The sequence below is a fragment of the Argentina silus genome, assembly GCF_951799395.1.
Source record: "Argentina silus genome assembly, chromosome: 22".
Lineage (NCBI taxonomy): Eukaryota > Metazoa > Chordata > Actinopteri > Argentiniformes > Argentinidae > Argentina > Argentina silus.
Window position 1 is genome coordinate 11416121 of NC_139676.1, and position 10080 is coordinate 11426200.

Here is a 10080-nt window from a genome sequence, read left to right on the forward strand (position 1 = left end):
CCGGAGATAATCTCGTACAGGGGGCTAATGGGAATGAAGAGGTCTTTAGGAGCGACCGTTAAGATGCAGCCTGAAGAGATCTTCACTCTACGGCGGATGTAACGTGAGGAGAAAGAGCTTTTCGCAAGTTGGTGGGGAAAATAATACAACAGGAGAAGTGTTCACAATAGGCCAACACTGAAAACATTCATATTTGGATTCACTCACACAACTGCACAGTACACTGTATCAGCTGACAATCTGTTTCCTCACAATAGGACCTATATATATATATCTAGACTTATATATATCTAGACTTCTGGTTAGTGGTTTTGTTTAAGTAGGGTCCCGGGTATCTCGGGCTATTTGCAACATGTCCTCAGCTCTGGGATCCACTGTGTAGTTGTGTTAACTGTACCATACGTTATGTTAACCATATTGCCTAATCACACTACAGACCCATTTCTACATGATCATCCATCTCTTCTGACAGTTTCCAGTCATAATTGAGAGGTTATATTCCGGAGATGTGTAAGAGGATCTCTACAGGACTCTATGATTGTGGCCCAAATGCATTATACGTTTGAAATGAACTGCCAATCCCAGCAAACAAACAGTTATCATCACTGGTGTTTAGTGTGTCTCTCACTCCCTCTAGTGGTGAACAGTAGCAGTTGAAATGACGCTGCTTCTCCAAGCAGATACTAACTACACGGAGAAATACATGAAGATGGAAATGATGAGACCACATTGTAGAAAACGAATTACTTAAATTCAATGGCTTTTGTACAGTCAAAGTTTTACTTGAGATTGAATTACAATACAATGCAAAGAAAAATACATGCCAACCGTTGTAAGCAGTTCATAACATTTACATTTTTACATTTATGGCATTTAGCAGACGCCTTTATCCAAAGCGACTTACAACAAATATAGACGATTCACTTACTTAAACAATATAATTGTTTAAGTAAGTGAATCGTCTATCCAACAGTCATCAAATTCCTGGAATTTGTTTTATGATTATGACAAGCTTTGAGTCACATAACATTCACAGTAGTCTCTTTTGCGTTGGATCAGCATCTTTTCGGATAAATGATAGGACACATCACAGAGGTATTTTTTTTGCTTAACTGTCTTTTTATAAAGCATCTGTGCGTGTGTGCGTGTGCGTGTACGTGTACGTGCGCGTGTGCGTCCATGCATGTGTCACAAATTGGACTTTGACAGCAACATGACTTCCCAGTCATTCCGTTGGTGGGCCTGAGAGGAAGAGCATTGTTAAACTGTCCCACTAAAAGCACTCCCGAAAAAAAACCTTTTTAGCTGCACAAAGTGGGCTGACTTGAAAGCCTTTGCAAATGTCTCGTCTAAATGGATGGAGCCGTGTCTGAGAGTGCAGTGCAGTGGTTTGGCCCAAGAGTTTGAGGGTTGCCTTTCAGTCATGGAGGCCTTGCGTTCAGTAGAGTAGGGTAAGAGGGGTCAATGGGTACCGTGGTTGATTCTAAGGTTTGTGTGGTTGGCAGTGGTAGTCAGACATCCAGCAGAGGGCAGCATTTGTCAACAAACTCAATACTGAGTCAGTCTAGTGTGGAACCCGGTGGAACTCCCTGTGATTCAAATTCCCTGTGGCACCATTCAATTCCTGAAGAGCCACAGTGCTGCCGGTTTTGATTTGTCTGTGGCAAGTGATATAAGTTATTGTTCCTGATTGACCAGCAATGTAAACAGGGGGTGTCAGTAGACACCATGGCAACACCATATACTTAAAAGGATCTTGCAGCTCCACCTCAAAAAGACGGCCTACCCTTCTTCCTAGACTTTGACTGAAAAGCGCTTAAAATTAAATCAATTGTTATTATTATTATTATTATTATTATTATTATAACAGCCTAGTGTGATCTACATATAAAAGAAGGTAATTAGATAAACAATCCCCCAGAGTTTTCTCAAAGGCCCAAACGCTTTTGCCCCGCTTTTGTCCGGCAGAACTCTTCCACGACCAAGGGGCACTATTTTACCCCTCAGGGCGCAGCTGTACTCCTCTTTCTCAGAGGGGGCCTCTCTCCGCAGGGTACTATTGATGGTCAGCCACCCTCCTGCCTCCACATTTTTTCTGGTGATGATGGAGTTGGGTTCCGCGGTCAGGTTCCTGTCACCCTGGAACCAGTGGACCTCTCCGTCAGGATGGACCCCCGTGAAGCTGCAGCTGGGTCCCTCCCGGCTGATGTGGACACGAACATCCCTGTAACACTCTGCATGGAAAACAAGAAGGAGCTATTTCAGATTAAAAACCTAGTGATTATTGCTTACAGAACAGGTGTTACAGAACACATTGTGTGTAATAATCAGTAAATAAATAGAAAAACACCCTATTACTGTACCAACCAGTTTTGGTAGCAGTAACTACAGCACACAACATAGAGTATGTGCGTTTCTGTGAGAGAGAGTGTTCTTTTTAGTACATAAGTGTTCTTTTTAGTACATAAGTGAGAACAGGGGAAGTCTGCTCCAGGGGCTCCGCTCAGCAGCTTGACCCCGTGTTCCTCCCAGTTGACCCCATGTTGGGTACTGTGGGTGTCAGCTAAAACCAAACTAAAACAGTGCCCCCCGTACGTCCTGGAAAGAGGAAGCATTTTGAAAAGCAAACAAGAACTCAAGACGGCTGCGGTACAGGTCTGGCAGAGCATCCCCAGAGAATATACCCAATTGTTACGTGCAAAGGTTTGGAGTGTTGGAGTACAGAACTAAAAGAAGACGGAATGCTTCCTCTTTCCAGTACTTATGGAGGGCGCTGTATATCTGTTGCATGACAACGCCCCCTACCGTGTCCAATGACAACACTCACCTTGTAGCTTCAGAGTCGTCCTGCTGGACGTCACGCCCTTGTTGCTACGGAGGTTACATATGTAAACTCCCTCGTCCTTTGGCTGTACTTCCTTCAGGGTCAAGGCTAGTCTCCCGGTGGTGTAGCTACACTCTGTGTTGTTAGGGTGCTTAGGGATCTCAGTCGGGTGCTCACACCGGTGCTCTGGGGAATTGTCCTGCAGGGGTTGGGGGGTCAGTTCCATTTCAATTCATTCATGAATTCATGAATTAAAAAAACAAAACGTTTGATGTAAAAAGATTCTCGTTTTCAGTTTTTTGAGTAATGGTAACACTTTTTTTTAGTATAGGGAACACTTATTAGAAACTTGTTTGCTTATTCATGTTGTAGTAGCTGGCCAGTTAGATGTGATTTCAGCAACCCTCCAATCACCGGCTCACATCTGGGCATTGAACCAGCGACCTTGTGGTTACTGGCTAGCCTCCCTTACCTCAAGGCCAAGCAAACCCTTATAAACTACAAATGAGTGCCTACTACGTGTTCCCTAATCTCAAGTGTTACCCGAAAGGATCTAAAATAAATGGCCTATTTGCAATCACTGAATTCTCTTTTTCAATGTACCATGCGTCTCCATGCCATGTTTATGATTGACAGTTCTTGTGTGTCGGTGTCTGTGATGTTGCAGTACAGGGTCACTCCCTGACCACATGGTGTGGTCAACGTGTGGCTGGTGGTCAGCACGATCATCTCTGTGGGATAAAGAAGGGCATATCAGTTCACTATTCAATATATATAATTATACAAAACTGTGTGTGTGTGTGTGTGTGTGTGTGTGTGTGTGTGTGTGTGCGTGCGTGTGTTCCCGGGCCTCGTCCCCAGGCTACTGCACACATAAGCCTGGAATAACAATAACTTAAACCTGGCCTACCAAAGCAACAATTATTGCTGGGTACACAGTACACTAGCATCCAACAAATAACATGTACATAGTTAGTGTACATAGTTAGTGTACATAACCTTCTGACCTTCTCCTCCAATGCATTCTGAGAAGGAGGCAAGGACAGAGAGGATATGAGGAATCAAGGAAGCACCTTTGAGATTTGGCCCCTGGGGACGTATCACTGTTTCCTGGTTTGAAGTGCGTGTGTTGAGAGCCGAGGCAGACAGACGGCAGGTTGTTTACAGTGTGTGTTGTGCAGCCAGGAGTATGCCTTCTTTATTGTGAGAGTACGACTTGAGTGCCAGAACATGGTCTAGGATTGAGTGAGTCATTGATTTCTGCCTCTCTCTCTCTCTCTCTCTCTCTCTCTCTCTCTCCCTCTCTCTCTCTCTCCCTCTCTTTCTCTCTCTCTCTCTCTCTCTCCCTCTCTTTCTCTTTCTCTTTCTCTCTCTCTCTCTCTCTCTCTCTCCCTCTCCCTCTCCCCCCCTCTCTCTCTCTCTCTCTCCCTCTCCCTCTCCCCCTCTCCCTCTCCCTCTCCCTCTCGCTCTCTCTCTCTCTCTCTCGTCTCCTGTACACGACCAACCGAGTGTGCTAAAGCAGAGACAGACTGGAACCTTTGTCTCCTGATGGGCTATTGTCAGTTAGAACCAGTCAATCAAAAGGCTGTTGTTAGCCAGCCTAGCTTATATTGGGTGCTAGTACTAAAAAGATACAACACATTTATTCAGAAAACTTCTGTTATGCCAGGCAGTAAAGTCACTCTCCACACAGCTTAACAAAGCTGTTGATTGACTAGTAACTAGTTCATATACACATTTTTTGTGTATTATATTAAAAACATACAGGTTTCAACTGGATACGCTGCTTACCTTTCATCGTGATGGGTAGCAGTGTTGAGAGGATGCCCAGGAGAGTGGGCAGAATGGGGACTCTCACCTTCAGCATTATGATGGTCTCTGCACACACACACACACACACACACACACACACACACACACACCAATCAACCTTCACTTGTCTGAAATACATGCTTTTCAATTGCCTACTTTGTTTGTTCCACGGAACATTTTGTCTTGCCCGAGCATATTGACAGTACGCAGGCCCACCTAATGGATAGATTAAATCATGGCTATGCTAATGCTCTGGACAGAAAACATGGCTAACTCACCTCTGCATAGCCGTGTTAAAGTGCCTCTGTTCCCTCTCAACAGGTCTCAGTATGTCCTGACCGTGCTCTTAGAGGCAGTTATGAGACACACCCTCCTATCTGCCCTGCAAAGTCTCCTTCCCTAATAATTAACCAACGGCTCTTTACCGAAGGAGCACACGAGGAAATATAATATCTTCCTGTTGATCTGGGAGAAGGAGAGGGTGGGGGGAGGGTAGGAGAGGAGGAGAGAGGACAAGGCAGGACATGACAGGAGAGAGAGAGTAGGGGGGAGAGAGAGAGAGAGAGAGAGAGAGAGAGAGAGAGAGAGAGAGAGAGAGAGAGAGAGAGAGAGAGAGAGAGAGATAAAAATCAATCACTCCTTGCCCATGTTCTGGCAATCAAGTTGTACTCTCACAATAAAGAAGGCACATACTCCTGGCTGCACAACACATACTGGACCATCATGTTTGACAAATGAAATGGGCAAGAAAAGACAAGCACTCAGGAGCCTAACCCTAACCCATCACAACACACACTGTACCACAATCACAGAGAACCAGAACAGCAGGAGCTGACACGCAATGTGCATTAATGACAGCACATGATTCATCTTTAAGCCTGATACGGCGCCTGAATGTGCTGCCTGGCTTGGATGCATCTACCGTACTAATTAATGTCTACATGTTCAGGCCATGCCCACACAGGATAGGACCCAAAAAATAACTACACCCACCCACACACCCTTCCCTTGTCCTGGAATCCCAAAGGTTCTGTCACTCAGCTGTCCACACAGATCAGTGATGGAATACTAGAATGTCACTCTATGTTCCATCTTGAGTTCCTATATTGTTGGTCTATATTGTATCCATTCTTCAACATGGATTATGCCTTCAATTGTATTTTTTTTATTTATATATTTTTTTTTACAAAAATAGAAAACCAACACATGACAATAACATTTTAAGTGTAAAAATGATTCAATGAGAATATCAGTAACTCTTCAATGCCAATAATCAACACCTTTTTCTTTAACAGTACAGCCCAAGGCTTTTCACTTCTTGTGAGATAAGCCTGACTAAGTATTTTAGTTTAAGATATTAATGGTTTAGAGTTTTTTCTTTTTTTAAAAAGAACTTTAATCTATTTTGGTATTACCCAGTTGGTGTTTTGGTCTTTTAGTTAAATTACCTCTTAGTAGTTATTAAACCTTGAACATATTTTAACCAGGACTTATTTTGAAATGGATTCACCCACAAGATTGTAAAGTACCAAAATCAAATATTCACATCCCAAAATGAAATATCAGTGTCAATACATGTATACTCTGGATTCAAACATCAATACACTTCAATAAGTAACATTACAAAAAAAGTACCACAATCCGATGAGTGGATGAGGAGATTTGTGATTCCGTCCGTCCGGTGGTTCAAGTGTGTGTGGATGCAAAGGATCTGTCCTACCGAAATCCAGAAGGCACAATGCAGTGTCTCTCCTTTTCTCACTCAGATCACATAAACAATAAGTAGTTCTAAAGCAGATCTTGCTCAGGAAAATTACTTTTAAAGCAATTCTTCACACACTTGAGGCAGGAATCGCATAGTATATACACATCTGATCAGTACGAGTGCTAACACGGAAGTTGGCTGATTGAATAGTCTCCCAATTCCACAAAAACTAATGAAATACTGCTAAATAGTTCTTACATGAAATACCATTTCCAGTTTTTAATCATGAATATATCCCATGTCATCTTATCTTTTATAGATTTTAGCTTCTCTTAATCATTGTATATTCTTCTTCTTTTTCGTGTCTAATATTTAGTACTAATTCACTTATTTTAAGGATCATTCTATTTATTTAACTCATTTCATAATACTGGAAGTGCATTATTAATAGGCTCTATTTGTCTGGGTTACAATTGCTAGTATCATGTTCCAACCAACTGAGCTGTTCTCTTTAGAGCAGAAAGCAGTGCATTCTGTGACTAATAGCTTTATAAAAAAAACCTCTAAAGAACTCAAGTATGACTGACCGATCAATTGGACTCAATTGACTGGATGTCTAAAATACATTGTGTGGTGCAGTAAGACAAATCGCAACATCAACAACAACACACCCACCCACCCACCACCACCAATCGGTGTAATACAAGCATGTGCGTTGAGAGCAGCTTTTAATAAAACGAACAACAATGCTAGTAATAACACAGCGTCGCAGAGAGCACACCTTATTTGCGACGATGTGGTGACACACCGCATTTCACACACTCTCTCTCTATCTCCCACTTCTCTCTCCTCCCACCCCCTCTATCCGTTTCTTTCCCTCTCTCCCGCACCACACGACGCCGGTGTTGACATTTATTTTCACAGCTTGTCCAAGCTCATCCCGTATTTAATTGCTGTTGGGCCCAGATTAGGCAGAATGCGGGAGTTGTGATCCAACTCAAATGCGCTGACTCATGGCACTTCGCCGAGGTATTAGGTAAAGTCGTTATGAGTCGTTCCAAAGTTTACATTTCTTAAAAAAAAGTTTGACAGTAATTCCTCGCCACTGTAGCAGACCGAGGCTGGGTATGAGTATCCCTCTGGGCTTTATTGTGATGGAGATTAGTCAGGTGGATTTCCAGTAGGACTATGTTGTCTTGGTAATCCCATACCGGAGGGGACAGAGTCTATCCGTATTAAATTGCATACTTGTACACTACCCCCATAAATGTTCATCAACATTCTGCCCCTTGGCATTTTGTCCCACTTGCCTGGATGCTATAAACCTTTACCAGGTCAGTTTATAGTATGAATCCTGCTTTCCCCAATCCCATATATCAAAGCCCCAATCCTAAAGGGCAAAGTCGAAAGTGTACTTCAAAGTACCGCCCAATAATCCAACCACACCAAGAATCACAAACTCAGCAAGACCAAATATGTATAGGTCTTAATATAAAATATAAACTTAGTTTGGGATTTTCAAATTCTCACCTTAATCCTAACCATTTAAAGAAAAGCAGGCAGAAGGAATAACTGACCCACGCTGTGCCCAGGGCCAAGGATGGGCAGACTGGCAAGTCAGAGAGCTACGTCAGAGGACCTGCTATGCTTTTTAGTCCAGCTGCCACAGAGCCACTGGAGAGAGGTTGAAAGAGACCAAGCTTTAAGGGCTGAGTCCATTAACTAAAGGGCAGATGAATAAATGTATGCTACCCCCCCCCCCCTCCCCCCCCCCCCCCCCCACCTACACAGCTCTTACCACTGCTTTGTTCCCTCCATATTAGTAACTATATCCCCCACCCCCTCAAGTCCATGCACACATGGGATAGGACCCAAAAAAATAACAACGCACGCACGCACGCACGCACACGCACACACACGCACACACACTCGCTCACTCACTCTGAGAACACTGGCTGAGACGTCATAGGTGAAATGTGTTTCTAAAAGGAAAGACCTATTCGGGTATTTTTCCTTGGCATGATTGAACTACCCCCCACGGCAATCAAAAAGTTGCTCAGTGGTAACAAGATATTGTTCTGGCACATTTTGTCAGGATTCCGCTCCTATTCATGTTTCCCTCTCAATAGGACTTAATAAAATACTATCTTTTTTCTTTCTTTCTTCTTCTTCTTCCTTGTTTTCATTTGATGTTTCAACCTTTGCATACATTCTTTCTGATATAGTTTCCTTTTTGTTTGATTTGATTTGATTTTTATCTAGCTGCTACTGGGATAACATGCCTGCAAGGAATGACACAAATAATGAGTTACTGCACCAATTCAGTCACATTTAGCCTCATTGCAACATCTAGCATTGAAGTGTATAGCATTCACTGAAGACTATAGACTACAGACTATAGAACATAAAGACGTATGTGAGCCGTTGTAGAAAGAAGGAGGGAACTTGGGGACGATTCCCTTTGGCTCTATTTATATCTATATCTATACCCATTGGACCCGTTCAAAATCCACCCTGGTTATCAGACCATAAACCATTAACTTCCTCCCCCCTGCAGCTACAACACTAGATGTTATCTTTCATGTTGGATCGGAGCCATCGACACCTAGTGGGAGAATGACAGGGTTGCGGCTGACTGTGTCTCACCGTACTGCTCTCGCCTGTGTTTAGATCAGCATGGTTAGAGGAGAATAGAATGACAGGGTTGTGGCTGACTGTGTCTCACCGTACTGCTCTCGCCTGTGTTTAGATCAGCGTGGTTAGAGGAGAATAGACATATGGAGGAAGCTGCTGTTGAGATATTGACTCATTGAGTTCCACACTGGCCTTAGTCCTCCTTCACTTACAGTAGGATACAGCAGCACTCCAAGGCACTTAACATGGAGGTGATGCAGTCGGGGGGGTTCTAGGCTTGTAGAAACACACGCACGCACATACATGCACATACAGACACACCACCACCACCACCACGGCTAAACTACACACAAACAGTTTGACAATTTTACATGCTGTTTGTTTACCTGTTGTACAGCATATTGGTTACAGGTGTTTGATAGGCTGGAGGTAGTGTGGTCCACTAATGGGACTGTGTTGATCACACTACAAATTCTAATATCTTCCCTCTCTCTCTCTCACACTCTCCATCACACTCTCCCTCACTCTCCTCCTTCCCTCTCTCTCTCACTCTCCATCACACTCTCCCTCACTCTCCTCCTTCCCCCTCTCTCACACTCTCCCTCACTCTCCTCCTTCCCCCTCTCTCACACTCTCCCTCACTCTCCTCCTTCCCCCTCTCTCTCTCACTCTCCATCACACTCTCCCTCACTCTCCTCCTTCCCTCTCTCTCTCTCACTCTCCATCACACTCTCCCTCACTCTCCTCCTTCCCCCTCTCTCTCACACTCTCCCTCACTCTTGTCGTGGAAATTCTACTATTCTCTAAAAATACTGTGAGTTGCTAAGCTCACAAGAATGAACCGCTAAGGGTCCACGATGTGATGAAGCAAGGACGTTTTCCCAGTTTATTAAGAGCTCTTAGATAAGCAAGATGCACAGCAGTACAATTCTTACATTACCATACAGCAAAACGTATGGAGAATACGATAGAAACAGAGGTTGTCACATCATTTGTCCTTGTAAGTACCAACACATGTTCGTCTAGATAGATATGGAAAACCATTCCAATACTCGCAGGTTGACCTTTTCACACAGACAATATACTTCTCTGTTCTGCATGTGAG

At 43.5% G+C, this 10080-nt stretch overlaps 1 protein-coding gene across 1 annotated transcript; it reads right to left on the reverse strand.

Annotated features, from left to right (window-relative positions):
• Positions 1–1476: 1476 nt before the first annotated feature.
• Positions 1477–5053, reverse strand: LOC310821509 (programmed cell death 1 ligand 2-like). Its single transcript, XM_083693592.1, has 5 exons — positions 4915–5053; positions 4616–4702; positions 3428–3555; positions 2828–3023; positions 1477–2234 (listed from the first exon to the last, which is right to left on the reverse strand). Exons 2-5 carry the CDS (start codon positions 4689–4691, stop codon positions 1882–1884), a joined length of 753 nt encoding a protein of 250 aa, XP_083549718.1. The 5' UTR covers positions 4692–4702; positions 4915–5053; the 3' UTR covers positions 1477–1881.
• Positions 5054–10080: the final 5027 nt, after the last annotated feature.

Excerpts from the sequence above, each read along its gene's own strand:
- LOC310821509 (XM_083693592.1), bottom strand. The coding sequence starts at position 4,691 with ATGCTGAAGGTGAGAGTCCCCATTCTGCCCACTCTCCTGGGCATCCTC. Across the intron at positions 3,024-3,427 it reads ACATGGCATGGAGACGCATG|GACAATTCCCCAGAGCACCG; the intron begins GTACATTGAAAA and ends CAACCCCTGCAG. Across the intron at positions 2,235-2,827 it reads GACGACTCTGAAGCTACAAG|AGTGTTACAGGGATGTTCGT; the intron begins GTGAGTGTTGTC and ends TTTTCCATGCAG.